This window comes from Clinocottus analis, unplaced genomic scaffold (genome assembly GCF_023055335.1).
Source record: "Clinocottus analis isolate CAN_PGR_092001 unplaced genomic scaffold, fCliAna1.0.p SCAF_5, whole genome shotgun sequence".
In the NCBI taxonomy this organism is placed as follows: domain Eukaryota; kingdom Metazoa; phylum Chordata; class Actinopteri; order Perciformes; family Cottidae; genus Clinocottus; species Clinocottus analis.
In genome coordinates this window covers 18,068,218-18,088,520 of record NW_027176207.1, presented here as the reverse complement: position 1 = coordinate 18,088,520, position 20,303 = coordinate 18,068,218, and the positions used below count along the sequence as shown (strand labels likewise).

At 42.5% G+C, this 20,303-nt stretch overlaps 1 protein-coding gene across 1 annotated transcript in view; it reads left to right on the top strand.

Moving 5' to 3' along the window:
- The window catches only part of grk6 (G protein-coupled receptor kinase 6), a 41,104-nt gene that overhangs the window by 9,377 nt on the left and 11,424 nt on the right, over positions 1-20,303 (top strand). Inside the window, exons 3-6 of the mRNA XM_068600008.1 lie at positions 10,705-10,817; positions 13,272-13,349; positions 14,013-14,113; positions 16,398-16,490. Of these exons, the coding sequence (XP_068456109.1) occupies positions 10,705-10,817; positions 13,272-13,349; positions 14,013-14,113; positions 16,398-16,490 (385 nt within the window). The remainder of the gene's footprint in view (positions 1-10,704; positions 10,818-13,271; positions 13,350-14,012; positions 14,114-16,397; positions 16,491-20,303) is intronic.

Genomic DNA, 20,303 nt, shown 5'->3' with positions numbered 1-20,303 from the left:
TTTAAGATAGATTTCTCCTCCTTTGTGCTGGGGGGAAATCCCATCAAGGCCTCCAGGCCGGGATATAAAAGTATAATTTACTATAATTTACTTTAAAGGCTCTGTGTAAAGCCCTTTGTTGGAGCTCATGTTATGCATTCATCGTCATTACTTCAGCCAGTTTTGGCAGAAAATGCTGCGTTTGTGCCGGTGCCTCTGCATACACAGCGTGCATCTGCAATTTCAAGAGCAAATCAGCAGTAAAGGTCATGATTTGATCCACGGCTCGGCGGCCCTGAGGCTCCAAACACTTCAGAAAACAAATCAAGCACACAACACACAGTGTACTCGACGCTGAAGTCAGATTAGTCGGCTATTTTTGGTTCAAATTGGACAGGCATATATACTGAAACATGAGCTAATCATACTGTAAAACTTCTGCGTTTATCTGATCAATGTTGATTTTTCATTTCCTCTGTGTAGCAGTGGTGGCCTAATTATACTTCACCAAAATAGACATCCATTCATCCATATGTCAGACATCCATTCTCTCAGCAACAAACCTCAGGTTACTTCTAAAAAGAATAAAATGGATGGTACACTCTCACACACTCGACTGGCTCTTGCTTCACAATCAGCGTGCAGACATTAAAGTGGTATCGATCCGCTCATTTAACTCAAGAAAACAGATAAACCTATTTTCCAAAATGAAAAATGCCAAGCTAACACTTTAAACAGATTACATCCGGAAAATAAGGACGTCCTTCCTTACAGCAGCTCGGGAAACAACACCACCACCCGTCATGACAAATTTAAAAAACGTCCGAAGAGTTGACAACAAGAAAAAATCTTCAACTTTTTGCCGGACAAATCAATTGTGAACTTAATACATTTATCTTTTCATGTAGAAGCAGAAAGAAGCAGAGCACCTGAGGGGAAAAGCAGGCAGTAAAAAAAAAACATGTGTACCACCCCCCTTTAGGATCTAACAACATTTGTTTTTTTTAAATCTGAGGAATATGACATGCCGACAAAGTTACCATGGCTTGAAACAAACAGGGGACTTTGCAGCCGCGATCAACTGTTAAACTAAACAGCCGGCATAGTGACCAAAACCACCGCCACTGCTTTTCAATAAGGATGTACAACACACCTCAAGAATCCCCAAACTAACACCTTTCCTTAATACATATGTTTTGGAAAGGTGCAATGTGTAGGATCTAGCAACACGCTCCAAGCAGTTGGGGTTGCTGCGTTCGTACAATGTAAACTAGTAGTTTCTCTCATTTTTGCCACTTTAGATTTGACCCATTAAACGATTGACGAGCTGTACTTCATCTTCTATTGATAATGTTAGATCTTTTGTACGTTTCAAACTAAAGTTCTGGCCTCAGCTTACACATTGCACCTTTTTTCAAATGTATCCATCGATGTATTAATACATCATAAAGCCAGTTGGTGTCCATACTGCTTACAGTTGTAGATATATTGCGCTTCCTTTGTTTTTCAAGACGGATGAGTGTCGTCTTTCGTAACCGCGAAGCTTCCTGTCTCACACATGCTTAAAAACATGTGTTGTTGTAACTTCGGTTTTTTTTTTTCTTCTTCACTTTTCCCCCCCTCAATTTTCTGTTTTACCTTAAATATATTGTCAGGAAGCTCAGAATCACGAGAGTGCCCTCTCTCTACGTTCTTCCAAAACTCCCGTTAAAATCTCAGCAGATCAAATATGTCCTAAAACTTGACTCTGAGAACTCTGAATGCGTGCAGCCTGCAGAAGAAGAAACAAATCTAGCTCAAGTGGTACCACGGAGGAAACTGTGGGCTGCGCGGGGATAGGAAGCAGACGGGTGTTTGTGCCGTTCCAACCTGCAGTATGCGTATACGTTAATCTGAACAGGTTAATCTGATGGGCTCGAGACAGAGCCCAGAGGTACTGAAACCAGAACTCAGACTTACAGGAGGGAAAGTGCAGCAACCAGAGGAGGGAAAGAGCTCGCTGTGGTTTTTGATTTAAATTCTTTTCTGTAGAAATTGAGAAAATAAGATTGTAAAATCAGGGCTTTTGAGGGGGCAGAGGATGATATGCACAAAATACTACCATCGTCTACTCTGGACTGTAAAATAAAGGTTGCTAGAATATTTAGTTGTATATGTTCTCAAGCATTGAGTTAAAACATTTGGGTTGAGCAGCACAAATGTTCTCTTTAACTTTGAGTTATCATCCTAATCCTTTGGTTTGGTCCTAAAATAATGAGGGAATTGTCGCACCCTCATGCCGTGTGCACAACTTTAAACTTTATTTTGGTGGACTGTTTATGCCCTTTTGCTTGACTGAATTGGATGGAGGCACCAAAACAACACGGAGGAAAACTTGGGACAGTAAATGTTTAACAAGCAGCTGGGTTCTCGTCATGAATGAACAGTATTTATGTGACTTTGAGCAAATGCCCCTGATAATATGTTTTGGGTTTGGGTTGTAAAAAACAAGTCACGCCACATTAAATTGAGCTGAAATATACAGTTGAATAATATGCAACTATTTTGATAATCAATCAATTTCTTTTTTTATTAAACTATTCAGCCGTCTTCAAGGTTTTACGTGATATTTTTTAAACCTGGTGCACAAAAAACACAATTAGTTTCTACTTGAAAAATGGAAATAAGTAAAGTACTATACTTCAAAATTGTACTTAAATGTAGTAGTTGAGTAGTTAAAATGTACTTGTATAATAAATACATTGTTTATAAGAATGCAAAGCTCTTAATGTGCTCTCAATGTGCACCAGATTGATGCATTTAAATATGAAATTAAGAAATAAGTATAAATGGAACTAGCAAGCCAGCTTGCTAACTAGCCAGACACATTTTTTTTTTAACCTAGATTCGTCGTCACCAAAACAACCATTTTCTTTTGTGCTAGTCAAATGACCACAGAAAACAACGTCTATTGTACTCCTGTTTTATTATGGTGAATATACTCTCACCACAGCCAGGAAGTGAAAAAGAAGCTACAGAGCGCGACAGAGGACAGAAAGCGTCAGACATCCAAAGTGTTTTGGGAAGCCAGTGAGGGTTTATGTTCAGCAAATAGTGCTGTTGCTTTGGTTATGGTGGCTAAAACGGGCGATGGGCGATTCCCCCCCCCAACCGGCCTCCAATGCTCGAGGTCAGTTGAGGACTTTCCTCACGTCAAACCTGAGTCTGGGAGCTGCAGATTGAACCGCAATACATGTGATGTGAGTGAGTGTCAGGATGTCTCTGAAAGATAAATCAAACAACTCTTGTTTTTTTTCTTTTTTTCTTTCTTCTTTCTTTAGAGAGTCAACACTGGTACCAAGAATTAGTAAAAAGTCCCGTCTCTGGCTCCGAGTGCCGCTAGAAAGATCTGAGCGTAACCTTGTGAACTGCGACGCACAACAGCTCTTTTCTTGTGAACACCTCGTCCACACACACGTCAGATTTGGGTTTGTTTTGCCTGTAGACCGGAAATAGAGTTACAGTTCTCGAAGTTCTCTCAACTCTCAACCCCGTGTGTGCGTTCTGTTGAAAAGAGATCACGGTTAGATTAACTACAGCAACATGTGATGTCTGTGTGATGCGAAATATTACCATTAGCAAGATTGCAGCCCAGTTCCCATCCGTCGATGGCGCGCTTGTGTATGGAGGCACTGTCACCGCACAGCGCCTGCTCGCAGGATACATCCATCCATACGTGGCATAGGAGGGGGGCTTGCAGAGGAGACACACAAGACACATTGTGAGGTGGACATCAAATGAAGAAGAAGCATTGAGACCCAGCTGATGGCAATCTCCAATAAAACACGTACTCCGGCCCTGAGGTGCAGTGTGTCGACAAACAGGCGGCTGAAGATCGTAGCTAGGAGCCACAAGCATGAACTTATGGACAGTAGGTGTTTGTTTTGTTTGTTAAATTCCAATTAGTCCCATGAAGTAAGTGCACTTTTACTCCGCGGGAACTTTTACAGGAACAAAATAAGAAAGACAGTCACGCATTTAGAATCTGGTCGTATTTGTATTTGTTTTTTCGGCCTTAAAGCAGATGTGTACTGTTCTTACTGAGGATTTTAAAGGTATTCATACTTGGATGATGTGACGGTTCCAGAGGATGCATGTTTAACATGAGACTTATTTCACTCCACTACATTTATTTGACAGTTATAGTTTCTGGTTATTGAAGTTTAACCTGCATCATTTGATGTGTTGGCAATTAAAATCTGCCATTAACCAACGACAATAAGACAATAATGACAGTGAGAGGCTGCTGGCATTGTAATGCATCAGGACTCGGGGGCAAAAATGTTTGTGTTGGCACCTCATGCATAAATTGTTGTTCATTTTTTGGACTCAAAAGCATTGTGAGAACACAAAATGCTGGTAAACATGCGAGGGGGCTTTATAGAATATGAAATTGTCTCCCAGGCCGGATCTGGCCCCTGACCTCGGGACCGCTGTGCTAAGGTTTATGACGTCTGAACTTCCAGACCGCTACCACATGTGTTCGGCCTCATTCCGGCTGTGAGAAAGGACCGGAATAACTTTTGCACGATCCTCCTCCCCAGTATGAATCAAAGTCTCTCTATGTGTATATATGCATTGAAGGATTTGTATAAATAGCTGTATGTATTGTTTGTTATTTCATTTGATCATATTCTAATTCAAACATCAGTATGTGTTGTTTGTGTGTAGCGTGAGGAGGATTACAGCGCACATGTTATGAGCAACCTTTTGTTAACCTTGTTAGGTCTCATCATATTATTAGCATTTAATCAAAGTTACGTAGCCAACGTACAAAATAGTCCAAACTAATTGAGAAATCTATCGAGCGAGCAAGATGAACAAACTATCTTTAACGGTTGTTTAAATACAGATTTGTCTACTTTGCAGACATGCATATTGGATTTGTGAACTCTTCACTCTCCGTGTCCGCCTCTGCACGTCTGGTTTCCGACACATATTCAAATGTCACACAGTCACGCACCAGCGAACTAGAAAATAACAACAACTGCACTATAACTCCGTGTTGCTACGTGGTCGTGTGCTGAAATGAAACGTCACTGTGAAAAGAGACATTTACGTTTTGATTCAGTTCCTTATTTAAGGACCGGGATTCTTTGGTCAAACTGCTGATGCTTAAATACCCCAAATATTAAATGAAGTTTGGTTGAAGCGGCGCGTCGCTCATTTGTTCAACAGCAGATGCTTTTTTTTCTTCTTCTTCTTCTTCTTCTTCACCTTCACAACTGAGCTGCTTCTTTCCTGAGAGGGACTTTGCAAATTTGCGCCTCACAGACCATGTGACACGCGGAGGCAGGAAGTTCAGCGCGGCGCCGCACCGAAAAACAAGTGCTGTGAAAAGCTTATTGCAGGAAGACATGAAACTAATAAAAGTGACGGAAAGGGCAGAAGCAAAACGTGAGGTTTGGTAAGTGTGAGAGTGAGAAACGGAAATATGACAACGATAATATGGACAGAGAGATGAGATCAGGAAGGATTCATTTCTGAAAAACCTTCACGACGGCTTTGTGAAAGCAGAAAGACACGAGTGGGAGGAAGTCTCCAGAAAGACTTTCAGGAAACTGTCAACTTCCTTGTTTGTCAGAAACAGGGATTCTCTTCTTCTATCTCCTGCTCTCTTGTGTTTTAGTACACACCATGCAGGCAACACGCAACATTTCTTTCTTGCACAGCATTGTGATCTTACCGCTTTGTAAAAAAAAAAATTCCAAAAAGGAAACGCAGGACTCGAAACTTCACATTCACGTAACTGATCTTCACGGCGCTTTCTTTGCTTTTTTACTTGACCACAGCATTCCAATCAGGACACGGGTGTAAACACTGAGGGCAGATTCACCGTGTTGCCGACAGACGTACACCAGTACAACAAGAAGGGGAAATAACACGGTCTGAAGATACTCCATTAGTCCTGAGAAGCTCAAAAGGACGACGGCAGAGCTGGCAGCAAACGGTGCAAACGGCTCTAACAGTGCAAACGATGGCAGCGGTGCTGACAGAGCTAACGGCGTTTTCCTTGAGCGGGTTCCCGCGTCATCAGCTGTTCACACCGTGTGAGCCAGTGGGGCACGTGCACTAACATGCACTGACGTACAGCACAGCAGTCTGCAGGATGGTAGACGGTTTTTTTTGTCTGTATTTTTGTTTGAAGGTGGATACATCCCGCACTTTAGGGTTCCTTTTTTGAGGTTGTGAGGATCCATTTGTGTAGACAATAAAGACACACAGTAGGGAGATTTATGCCAAAATCAAAAGTGTTTAACGTGTTATGACTTTGAAACCTCTTAATATTACAACTTTTTCCAAAAATATTTCAACTATTCTTGACTATTCCTAGAGAACACACATGTGGGATATGGTGTGACTGTGAAGAAAGTTTTGAACATGAGCAGAAATCTTTCTGAAACACACGCGAGCCACTAGTCCACAGGTTTATAAATTCATTAAAAATGAATAAAATGAATCATTTGAATGCACATATTAAAAGAGCTTAAAGACGCAAAAGAGGGAAGAGAAAAATAAATTCCTCCAGGCGTTTTTACTCCATAGATATAACATTAAATAAGAATAGTAGATAGTAGAGAATACATATTTAAAAGCAATACAGAAGACTCAGAGCCTCACCGCATTATGTTCCATTATATTTTTACATTTTGAATTGTCACCTAGCAAATTAATTTAGCGTTTTCTGACTCCCCTCCATCATATGATATGTGTCCCGATGTTAAAAACCCACCTACGTTCCACTATTTCCCTCTCCTCGTGTCTTCTGCTCACAATATTCTCAATCTGATTTAAAATAAAGAGACATTTGTTTCCGCCGTGTTGGCTCACACTACACAAATACAACATTTGTGATTCCTGACAAATGGAGTCATGTGTGAATGGGCGCATCGGATTAGTCAGCTGGTGTTTACGATAATAACAAATAAAATTAAAAAATGGAGCAGCATGTGAATGAAAAGTGGGGAAATGTCATGTTGTTGTTGTTGGTGTTTTTTGGCGTTTGTATCACTATTGTCTCGTTCTTTCACCTCCTTTCTCGATTGTCTTCGACTATTGCCGTTACCGCCCTCCTCGTGTGGTTTGGCTGCTTACGTCTCTGGATGTTCTGCTTTCTGAGGGACACGTGCAGGAAGTTCAGTTCACACGTGCAGATGGAAGAGGCCTTCTGCCCTCTTCTGCAGGCCATTAGAGAAACATGATCTTACAGTTGACCAAGTTCCTGCCAGTCTTTATTTTTTCTTACCTTAACTTTATTGTAATTCTGTGTTAGAAGGACCGAGCAAAATAAGCTTTTCATTGTATAGAATAACTGTCTGTTATCTGTGCATCTGACAGTAAAAACATCTTGAATCTTGAATCTTTAATAACACGCCAGTTCTTTTTTTCTTTATCTTTTGTCAAAGTTGATTCGTGAACTTATTGATGAACAGTCTTGCGATCCATGGATTCATGCGTTGCTCACCAATGTAGCACACCGTTCAATACCAAACACCAACCTTGGGACCCCCTTGAAAAGACTGTAGTACACGTTAAGAGGCATATATAATACATTTTCTTTCTTTTGAAGCAGTAGTCTTGGTTAGACTTTTGTGATTTGCAGCTAAAAAGACATCAAGGGGCATCTATAAAACAAAATGTGGGCATTAACCACCAGAAACCTAAACAAAGACCCTTTCCAGATCTGTTTGGCTAGTAATGAGCAGGTAGAATACATGAGCAAGTGGCCAGATGTACCCGTGTACGTGGTGGAGAAACTTAGCTGGTAGCGTGACGAAGTGGTCATGAACGGCGCTAGCGCTTGACTCTGCTATTGAATTATTAAATATTTAAAGCTTGCCAACTTGTCGGGATGGCTGGGTCAAAATCCCCCCCCTCAGTTCGCCAACGTGCGCACTCATGACTTTGGTGACGTCGGCCGTAAAAGGTTCTACAACCATGTCAACATGTATTGGCTTGTTTGTCACCTTCAGGACATTTGTATTGAATTTGCAGCAGCGAGTAGCTCTGAGAGGCTGTACTCAAGTGACTTTAATCCGAGCACACTGTACACTGTACAGAATTTCATGGTAATCCATCCGATAGCTGTTGAACGGCGAGCATGGCTAAAACATAGAAAACCTTGTACATACACTGGACAGAGCTAAATGTGAGAACCCTAAACCTGTGTGGCGTCATAAATTCACTGTCGGGGCGTACGGACCCGGAGGTCTTTGGAGCCAGCAGGAGGCCCAACAGAGGCCTCCTTGTATAAGCTCTCTGTGTGATGATGTACAGCATGTTCTGTACAGTCCAGGAGCTCTTCTCATGTACATCACACCTCCAGTGATCTATTGAGGAAGTCCAGTGATCCACAACCACAATGAAAATGTCCCAGCACTGGGGGGATGTTCTATTTTACGCACGAGTAGCCAATGTGGGATTGGCCAAGTAGTTTAATAAACTGTAATAAAGTTATTTTTTTTAATTATTTTTTTATGAGAACGAGAATTATGGGTTTGGATTATAGACTGTCACATAAAACTGTTCATTATTTTGTCTTCAAGCCATGGAACAACCTGACGTTTTCCTTGTCGTCGGCCTCTAGAAATCTCTTTCTGTTCAGTTTTCCTTTGACTTTGCCTCTTTTTTCCCCCCCCCCACAGCCGTCTTCTTCATTGTTCTTATCGCCTTCGGCCCCCATTTACTTCGCATTGATCCTTCTCTGTTCACTTTGGAGCAGGATAGAGGAAGTATGTTGGAGCAAAGAGGAAAGAAAAGAGATCATTAAAGTAGAACAGAGAACAAAGGGGACGCAGCAGTTTAACAGAGCGCAAAGGAAGGGAGATAAGTAGAGCAGAAAAAAACTAAGTGGGGTAAAACAGAGCATCAGTTACCGTCCGTCACTCCATCATTGATCAGAGATTACTCAGTTAAGTGACAAGAAAACAAATTTGAAAAAAACTGAAGTCAGTGGCGGACTCTGGCTGTCTAAAGGGCATGGTCCAAAATATAAAAAAGGCACGAACTTGCAGAAAGTAAGCTGGTGGACACTTTTTCAATGTTTTCTCCACTAAAAGGAAATCATAGACGACACTTTATCACATGTCTCGTCTAGAAAGAAAGGACACTTCATCATATTTTCTCCACCTGAAGCGAGTCAGAGAGGACACTTCGGGGCTGGAGGAAGAAGACGCGGATGTACACAATGCGGGTTGTAAAGTATTCAAAAACGGTGTGTTGTAAATGCAAATGCGCATGTTACAAATGAACCTGACACATTTGTTAACACACGCAGTGTGTTTTGGTGTGAGATAGTGAATGGAATCAACTTTATTTGTCGAAAAGCAAACTCGCTGCGCAGATCAAACAAAAACCGGTTCCCCCCTTTTCATTGGTTTGCATGTAGTTGAGCTCAAGTGCTAGCAGGAGGCTGAGTGGTTCATAAAGACGGAGACAAACAGGGATTTGTTATTTCCTTATGAGCTTGTTATGAGGAAGAGTTTTTCTTGTCTTCTCGGAGTCATTTCCTTGAGAGAATCTGTCGGTGGTATTGGAATACAGAAGTAAATTGTTTGACTTGCAGATTTTTCTTTTCCGTCCTCTCTTTCTGGCCGCCCCGCTTCTCCCCGAGTCCCATTTGTTTGTTCATGAAGCATCGTGAGTCGCTTTGCGTACACATGAGTCACAAATGCAAATTAAAATGTTCTCGGTAAATTTTGTTTTCAGATCAGACGGGTAGTTGAACTCAAACAGCCCAAGATATGCATCTAAAGGCTCCTCAGCGTGTATCATTTTTCATCGAACATCGGCCAAACTCATGGGCTCATCCATCAAGTTGGCCGTCTTTAACATTTCTTTGTTTATATGCTTGAAATAATTACACAGTAAAATGTGTCAATTACAAGCTCCTACACAGAATAGTAATATCTTCATTCAAGGAGATGGAAACAGTCTAATTTTGCAGTTTTTGTTCAAAGAAAAATTCTTAAAAGATGATGAAAAATAGTTTCAAATATTTTTTTTCTGTGAGTGAGTTGACTAAACTTTCAGCTGTACAGTATTTGCATTGCTTGCTCTGAAAGTCTCTTTCTTACAGTTGTCCGGCTAGAAAACAGCGTCATACACGAGCTGCAGCCATACTTTTAAAGATGATCACGTGGAGACAAATTCTTTATTTCCTCTGTTTTAATATGTTTAAAAGCATATTATAAAAACGCAGTTAATCGCAACCTGGTTCGTCTAATTAATCCACTTCATTTTCCTCAATAAGTTTTCCATTGCTCCTTTTTAATAAAAATGTTCCCGTAAATGAGACAACGCAAATGTTATCATCGAGCATTATCACCCGCTGCCGTGTGTGCTGATATTTCAATAAAAAAAATGTCTGCGTCATTCATTGTTGTGTTGTGCTAAACTCTTTTGATGATAAGTGGATTACTGAAAGCGTAAATGGTTCAAATCCCTGGTCGGACTAACCTACAAACAGTAGTAATTTCATAATCGATGTAAAGTAAATAAATACGTGGTCTTTGCCGTGTGACGTAGGCCCCCCTGGAGGGTTAATCAGCCTGATATTATATTATAGATCATGAAGATGCAGCAACTTCTCATGATGATAAAATAAATGTCCCTTTAATTTTGTGTTCCCTCCCTATAGTTGATGGAAAGATGCACCCATTCATGCGTTCTGCTTTCTCTCCACAGAAAGGGACTACAGCAGCCTCTGTGAGCGGCAGCCGATCGGACGGCTGCTGTTCAGACAGTTCTGTGAGACTCGACCCGAACTGAGACGCTGTGTCAAGTTCCTGGACGCTGTGGTGAGAAGTGTGTGTGTGTGTGTGTGTGTGTGTGTGTGAGATGGGCTTTTTGAATGTTTGTCTTGTTCCTGGATGTGTGCGCGTTTGTGTTGAAGAGATTGAAAGTTTTGTCTCAAATGCCCTTTTCCATGACTACTAGTGTGGGAAGAGACACTAGTGTGTGTGTGTGTGTGTGTGTGTGGAAAGGGGCGGGGGGGGGGGGGGAGGGGTCTCAAGGACTTGTGTTTCTGTCTTCCTCGAAAGGCTGCTCAATTCCTATTAATGAAGAGAGAGGGAGGTATGTGGGTGTTTTATTGTTCCTGCCCAAGTCATCCTCATCTTCCAATGAAAACTCTCCATCACACTTGTTCTGCTACTAAAAGGTTTTTAAATGTGATTTTCAAACATTTTAAATTAATTAAAGGGACAACAAGGAATGGATATTAATGAATGCCTCTCTATATGACCTTAACAAGACCACCAGCGAGAACATTAGGGCCATTTCTTAAATGCTCGTGTTACGGCGAATTCACACCCAATTATTTGGCTCGGACTCCAGTGGGACAAACCCCGGTCCGGCTTCACCGCTGAGAGCTCAGTGTCCGGCGAGAGCAACTCCCATCTCCAGCCATTAGAGCAAAGCAGCTCTGGAGATCTGAGAAGCTGCACCAAGAAAACCCAAAATGATCTGCCTGAAATCTGTTTTTCTGTGATTTGAGTGAACTGTCCCTTTTTTTTCAAAACAACCGTCACATGTCGAGTTGGTTCTCATACACGGACCTTTTAAAGCAGGAAGCTTAATTATCCTGAAATGCGTCCGACACTTGACGTTTAGAGTGCAGAGGAGGAGGAAGTTGAGTTTAATATCTGTTTAATGAAAAGCGTGAACTCTTGACTTGGAGAGAGAGAGATCTGCGTCACGGGGAACGGCTCGCTGCTCGCTCTGCTCACGAAAGGAATGTTTCAGTTGCACTCTCGGTTTATTCCAACCGGACTGCGTGCGTGTGTGTGTTAATGTGTGCGTGCGTGCGTGTGTGTGTAGTCCCATTGATGCCGCTTTGCTTTGCTGTGTGCACTTGACAAATGATAAACTGTGGTTTCCTCCTTCACTCTTTTGACCCCTCACCGGTGGTGGAATGTAACTTCAATAGATGCACATTTACTCAAGTACAGTAGATTTTGGAGGTATTTGTACTCTGCTTGAGTGTTTCCATTTCATGTTACTTTATGGATTTACTTTAAGAATTCCAAATGGGAGGAGAAAGACAGATTTTTGGACGACATCGTAGCAATTGTAAACCATGTGTGAGGGTAAAAGCACTATGTTCTTGTCACAGCGTTCTCTCCATCAAGATTCAAATACGGTCTGAAAAATTTGAGTCTGTAATGTTACAAATGAAAAATGTGTTGGAATCTTTGATGGTGACTTTTTTATTGGATTTCCTCAGCAAATTTTCCAAAATTTAGTATCGGCTCGATTAAGATGATACCAAAAAAAAAAAGTGTGGATAGTACCCGTTGGAAAAAAGGAATTGTTAGCCTAGCAACATTAATGCTACAAACAACCCACAATGCAACACTTTCTGCAGGTTCCGATGTCGTATCGGCGCTCTCTCCGTTCTCAAATAATCAGCTGTTGTCAAATACGGTACTGATACATACACTAATACATAATAACCAGAAATAACACACGCTGGAGAGCGCGCCTCCAGTCTGACTGACCGGCTCAGCCAAACGGCTTTACCGCTTTCAGTCGTCCAGCGGATATACAACTCACACGCGAGGCAATTACGTCCTCTCTCACCGCACAACCGCTTCCCGTCTCTTCTCAGAGAACTCTGCGAGAGGACGAGATGGAAAAAGGGAAAATGAGATTTGAACCGTCTCTGCTGTCACTTAGCGTTACATTACGGGGCCCTCGCGCTGCGAGATGGGCAGAGGAAGCACTTTGGAGTTTCCCAGTCCGGCTCCGTTTACTGCAAGTGATTGAGAGGGACGGCTGACATGAGGCGGGGAGAGGATGCAATCAGCTCATGTACTGCTGGGTGTGGAACAGGCCTCCCAAATCTCTTCAATTAGATATACGAAATTGGGTTTTGCAGTAATCAAGGTCTTCAGTGGAAACGCAGAGAGTCGGTCGCACAGCTGAACAATCGCTCAATATCACCGTTTATTGACTTTCATCACGAGGGAGAGCCGATCCCGTCATCGCTGGGCACAATGTCAAACGGTCTGAATGAAGGATGCCGTTGTTTGTTTTGCACGTAAGAACTGTTACTGATCGGTTACGAACACGCTTCCTTTGGCTATTTTTGTTCCAGGACTTTGCGTACACTCGTTCAAATGGATGCAGGACCGAGTTTAACCGTACTGTCATTTATACGTCGACGGGGTGATAGCTGTCACGTCCGGGCGACTTGTGACGGTCACTTCTGGCTCCTCCCACTCATGTCGTCTTGTCGTGTTTCCCTGCAGGCCGAGTACGAGGTGACCCCGGATGAGAAGAGGAAGGAGTGCGGTCAGGAACTCATCGACAAATACTTCAACCCAAAGGTAGCTGCTGCCTTCATGGACCTCTGTCACTCTCAGCGCCGACGGCGTTACGTCACGCGACGTAACGCCCGTAGCTTAGGTTGCGTTACAGGCGTGCTTATTTGAAGTAATGGTGTTTTTCCTAACCCCTAACCAAGTGGGTTTTGTTCCCTAAACCTAACTGTGTCACGGTACCAACGGGTTTCGCAACAAATCTTCTGCGTCAAGACACTTTGCGAAATGTTGCCGAGTCATTACAGTGACGTTTGAGAGAAAGTATGACGCGTAGAGATGAGATCATGTCTGCACACTTTGACTTGTCCGGAACATTATTTTGCCCATTTTAACCCCTTAAGCAAAAGGTGACTAACAGTGATTTTGATTATTGTTAAATAAGAGTTGCCAAACTTCTTCTTCATTGTCTGCAAGTTTACGCCTGTTTTACCTGATAACTCTCTCTCTCTCTCTCTTTCTCTCTCTCTCTCTTTCTCTCTCTCTCTCTCTGTGTGAGCGTCACTTCTTCACCTGCTTCTGTGTGCATACGAGTCTGAACATGCAGCGCGGCGATAGATAATGATCTATCTGTCTCAAACCCAGTCCGTCCGGCTTTCCTCTGTGAGTTTACTGCCAGGGTTGAGTCACTGTTTACAGGGAATGAAGGTGTCTTTTATTTTTGCGGTGCAGGTGGAGGACCACGTGCCTGAGGTGGAGGAGGCCATGGTGGCTCTGTGCACCGAGAAGCTGCAGCAGGTGGCCTGTAAAGAGCTCTTCAAGGACTGTACCAAGTAAGATCACAGGGGTCCCATGAGGACTCGGTCAGAGCCGTCGCGTCCTTGCTCTAATTTCTTGCAATTTGTTTTCAATGACCCGATTATACACATACACACACGCACACACAGGGTTATTTATTTATAATATCTTGCGGTTAGTTTTTGGCAAACATGTATTCACATAAAATGGATTTAATACTCCCACGAGGGTTCACGGAGGGCTGATGTTGCCGTTACACACAACTTATGGAAAAAAAGAGTCCGTGTGAAACCAAATCAATTGAACTACAGCAGTGAAAATGTAAAATTCAAAACTATACTCACAGATAAAGAGTTGGCTGCACATGAACAGACATCGTGTATTGGACTAACCTAATGATATACTGTTCTGTGGTGGGGAAATACAACGTATATGATGCATATTTTGCAAAATACATGACACAGTGGATTTTTACTGAATTTAACCTTGTGAATAAATGCCAAATTTGAACCGTTTGGCATGAAACAAAACACTCTTTCACACAAAGGGGTGAAATTGGTCGGTGTTAGCGCATCCCAGATCAACCTCACCCTCATCGCCTCTCTGTGTGTGCTGTCTGTCCTCTCGGCGTTAGAAAATAAATCCTGCGGTGCAGCTACAATCAAAAGGCACATCAAAACAAGTGCCGCTGGCACCGCGGACCGCCGACGGCCTGAACGCTGACCTGAATGTCGGCTCTGTCTCCGCTTTTAGGTTTCCGTCTCAAGTCTTTGAAGTCACAAGGCGCGAGACGCCGCGCTTGTTGAATTCGACGGACTCGCAGCAGTCATAAGTCGTCAGATTTAGGATCCGAGTTTCATTTGAGTCCATTTCGCGAGTCTCTGTGTGTGTTGGATTCTGATTGGTTCAGAGGACGACTGTTAGTTAGCAACTTGGTCCTGGAAATGTTCTTCCTCCATAGATTTGAATGAGGATACTTTGGGAGCTGACTCGGAGAAGACAAGTGTCCCAGCATGCATTTTTAGCAACATGGGTTTTGTCTTTCAGGATAGATACGTGCCGTCTCATTGGTGAAGGTTTTTTGGGGTTGTATGTGAGGACTCCTGGGCCTGCAGACACGACTCAGGGCGGAGGAAAGAAAGTCACACAAAACACATAAAACAAAGCTCATGACCGATCAGCTTCCGGCCTGTAACATCAGGTCTTGCTTCTGTCACGCTGGATTTGTAACTCCAGTATTTCCCAAATGAGGAAGTTGGGTTCATAACGGTTGAGAGCGCCGAGCATGTCGGCTGTTCATCAAGTGATGCAGAGAACGATCCGCTCAAAAGAGAAGAGGAAAATGAAATGATTGAAGAGTAAGAATCAGAAATCTGAATATTTTAAGCAAATAACGACTAAATAGACATAAATGTTGAGGAAAACCAAATGAAACCATTTCGCTAATTGTTCATTCCATAAACAACACTCACACGTTGTGTAACATCCTCTCGCGGCTCTGTTCATGCTTGTTGCGTAGGCGTGAGGCGGCGCACAGGCCGGTTTGTTTTTCAGACCACGTCAAGAACAAGACAGAGAGTAATTATTACGCTGCTGCACACAATATTTTAACGCTACAAACTCTGCACCCTGGCAGTTGGTTTTTCTTCACACGTCTGGTAGGAAGGTAAAAGGAGAAGTCTGGTGATTTTCTACATCCACCGGGTTTTCAACGTAAAAGCTGTCGTAACTCTTACAGTTTGAGTTCAAGAGTCTCATTCAAAATCCATCAAATAAGAATGAACCATTTCAGCTGTTCAGGGTTCTTACGGTCGTGGAAAACCTGGAAAAGTTATGGAATTTCAAAATGGTTATTTGCAGGTCTGGAAAAGTAGTTGGAAAAAAAAGTCATGGAAATGTGTTGTATTCATGTGTTTATGGCCTTCATTTACCATAAGCACCATAGGTAAACAAGTATTCACTATTATTTTTTTCTTAGTGGTTTATACAATAAACTAGAACATTTCATCTGGCTAAAACCATAATCCTAATTAGCTCACTGCTGTAGCTCCTAAAAGCAACGTATTGCCTGAATAAGCCTTTCTCAGAAGCTTATGACATCTGAAATAAATCAAAAACGTTTGCTTTTGACATTTAGGCCTCGAAATAATACAACTATCCTCTTGCAGACTAATTCACAAGCAAAAAGAAACTCATCCCTGCTTGATTTCAACCAATACAGTCTCTCTTATTGAGCCTATTGTTACTACATTTCATCAAGTCAGAATGGACAGAAAATAACCTGCAGATGCTCTGTTGTGTCTTTTTTTTTTAACCCAGATTGATCCACGACTACCTGAGCGTGGCGCCCTTCGCGGACTACCTCGACAGCATGTACTACAACAGGTTCCTCCAGTGGAAATGGATGGAGAGGTAGGGGCTTTCTGAACTTTTGTGTCATCTCCGTTTCTTTCTCAAACTTTCCTCCTTCGCCTTTCTGCTGCAGTTTCTCCCCATTATGTACGTGAGCATAAACCATACTTTCGTGACACACAAGCACACACCACTTAGGAGATCACTCTGGCTCATTGAGAGGCGACAATAGCCTTAAGCTCCACCGCAGCACCAGTAACAACATGCGTAGAGAGCTGCATCATTCCTTCACGTGCCGGGATGTGAACAAATCAATATTCGGGTGACGTCACCGGCACATAATTCGAGACGGGAGTTTGAAATTGCCCCACTTCAAACTTTCACAGTTCAGTTACAGCAGTGAGTCGACTGAGAGCTGTTGAAGGCGAGATGCGCCCGATTGTTGTACTGTTACCCAGAATACTTGAGAAGGTTTTGTCTATTGTAATTATAGGGAAGGCTGGTGCAGCAGGTAATTCTGGTGTCTATACAGGTCTCATTATCACAATTTAGAGCATTCATGAAGGTAGAAACGTAATCACTTTTCCCTCTAATATGTGTTCATTTATTTTAGAAACCCTCTTTAAAGATAAGTGAGTGGCCGTAACAGACAGCAATGAGTTACAGCCAGCATGAAAACAACACACAACGTGTATTTGTGCTTTAAAAACAACCCCTAAAAACTTTAAAAGAACTCCGGTGACAATTTGGCGTGTAGCAGCAGAAGGCTCCAGGCCGAGGGAGCGGCAGTATCAAAAGCTCCTTCACTTGGTTTAGTGCAGACTTTGCTCACTTTCAGTGAAAGTGAGTGCTGGCAGCTAAGAGCCAAACAATGTTAGGAGTTACCAGAATGTGACTCTCAAAAGTGCGTAGGTAGCACAGCTCGGGTCTATAAAACAAAATATATGTTTAGTTTAGTTTATTTACTGTGTCGCCATTAGCTGACGCCTTAGCGGACGCTAATCTTCCTCGGGTTCACAGAAAAGACAAACTATAATACATACAAAAACGTGCTAAACATAAGGTGAGACAAACAGTACGGTCAGATACCGAGTGCAGTCGAGCACTACGATGTATTTTATGCATTCCTGCTATAATTTATACAAAGAAAAATCTTAAAAAAAGACTAAAAAGCAAAGAAAAACGTCAAGTGGTTAATGTCCTGAGGTGCGCCTTTAATTGTTTCTAAATGACAGATTATAACCATAAAATAATAAAAAGTCTAGTTTTGCAGTGGTGATATCTATGAATCCCCTTAACCATGTGCATTACGCATGAATATGATTTGAAAAAAGGAAGTCACACTATATTCCCGTAATAAATTAATTTGATCTCGGTCTTTCAGCTGTGCGTGTGAACAACGCTGCAGTTTGTAGTCTGGTTGTGGTGTGAAAGTGCGGGAGAAACACGCCAGAATAATAATGAACAATGCAGCATTCTTTCTCATGTGGGATAAATAAAAAGCGGATGGGAGAATAGTCTGCACAGACGTCACTTCCTACAAAGTTACACTGCTCGCGTAGCATGCAGTAGCATACTTTAGCATGAGGATTAATGGGAAAAAAACTGCAGTAGCGGAAAAGTTGATCCGTTTGCATCACTGGCGTGCGGAGAAATACTGAGAACTCAGTTGCTGGTATCGTCTGACGCAAGTCAGGACAGAATCACAGAGGTGTTAATTTGTTGTTGGAAAAATCCATCCGTCATCACAATAATGCTTATTGTGAGTTCCACCGGGTTTGTTTACAGACAGAGGGGTTTCAGAGCACCGATGGTTCCCAGACCCCACTTTTGAAAAACCTCAGTGACGCTGTAAACACGCCGGCGGTCCCGCAGTGGACTTGAGTGCTTACGTTCGATGGCTTAACTGTTGTTCTTTAAGGATCAGCTGAAACAAGCCACACGGGAGGCCGATCCATCCGCAGGCAGACTCGTTTGAGTGACTTCTAAATACAAAAAAAAACATCGGGGCCGGAACCCACGAGGTGACGTAGAGACCAAGTAGATTCAAAGAAAGCTACAGACAAGAGGAATGTTACGAAGAAGATGGAGACAAAACAAAAACAGAGAGAAAGGAGAAACGCTTTGTCCGCGTGCCAACCAGGAACTAGTTTTGGCCTCGGTCTTCATTATTTACAGCAGACTCAGGACTGTTTATTTCAGCCCCACAAGCTGCTTATCAAATGAAAAAAAAAACACGTTAAAAAGGAACTGCGTAAGGTTGATGACCTTGCTTCTTTTTTTTTTTTTTCCCCGAATGGGACTTAAAAGGAGTCTTCAAAAACCCACGAGGTCATTGTCCAACCCTGCAACTGCAGTAAAAAACGTGAAAAGCAGCACCATACTTGGAGTTAAAATGTTGGTGTTGGGTCAAGAGATGTTGCAATGTGAGGAAGGAGAAGAAAGGACTGCTACGTTCTCACAAATAAAACCAACAAACAAACACGTGAACCATTCTTTCATATATTTTAGTTGACAGTGGACTTTAGACCATTTCTAGACCTTCCCCCCCGAATGGAAATCTATAAATTCTGCTTCTCTGTATGCTTAACTTTATTTGTTGTTCGCTTATCAGATGCCATTTTGAATGAGAACGTTTGCGTTGGCAACTCTCTAAAAGGCTTTTTGATGCATAAAAACACAGAAAATGTTCCGCAGGTCTATAGGATGGACGACAGTTGCGGAGTCGGCGTGTCAACGTAATTGACACGACTCAAGGTCGTATTTATTTTTAAAGGTCAATGACTTGGTGTGCAAAGGCCTGGTCATGTGTCGTATGTTTAAATCAAATTTAGCTTTAGCTGACTGAAGGTCTGAGTATTTTAGATTCATCTTAGTCGATCTAATTTGTTGACATTGTTAACGTTAGCAAGCGAGTTACTCCGACTCCTCCTGACCGCGTCCTGATGCGCCGCCACAGAACACGAGAATGTAAACGTTTTGTCTTTTTTCAGCAATGAAAATGGACGAGATTTGTTTTAATTTTGTAAACTACATAGCGAGCCATAGATAGTGTAACATAGAGATGCATGAAGAAATACCTTTTTATTTAAGTCTTGAGTGAGCAGACCCTTGAAGACCCGTTTCCAAAAACCAGACAGGACTAACACTTCAGCGCCGAAAGCTTCTGCAGAAAGGGACAAAACACATTAGGCACCAGTACGGTCTCTACTGTCGAGCATCGGCCAACTGGAGAGATTCATAAGCCCACAGACTGACGGGCTGATTAAACGGGGCTGTGGCTGAAGAGAGGCAGGAGTGCGGCCATGAGTTCGGGACCTCTGGAGGCCGGATCTCAAAGACGAGGAAGCGTTGGAAGAGTCATTCGCGGCTGAGCCGTTCTTTTTTTCTTTTTTTTACCTCCTCCCCATTTGTTCGCTTCCTGTTCAACGTCAATTTTTTTGTCGATTTTATTCTCAATCAGTTTAACTGTGAGCGTCTAAACCGGCACGGACGAGGCTCTGTCATGAGCTCTCAATCAGCCGTTTGTGAAGGGTTTAAATCAGTGCAGCTCAGAGCGTGGCGATTTCTCTCTTTCTTCTGCTGTCGGGAGCTCTTTGGCTCTGTGATGCCGTCAGCGTACTAGTGCAAGAACATGAATACAGAAATCTGACGCACACAGACACAGAACATTCCAGGCTGCTTTGCTTAGACTTGTCTACTACGACAGGTAAGCCGATGTGACTCGCCTGAACCTCAAAACCTTTGTGTTACCGACCAAAAGTCCACAAAAAGTACTGGTCAGCTTATGTATGTCACTTGATCAATATGGGCCTAAAATCAAGAATACACTAAATCAATAGCAATTATTGGGAAACAAAAAAAGCAAACACG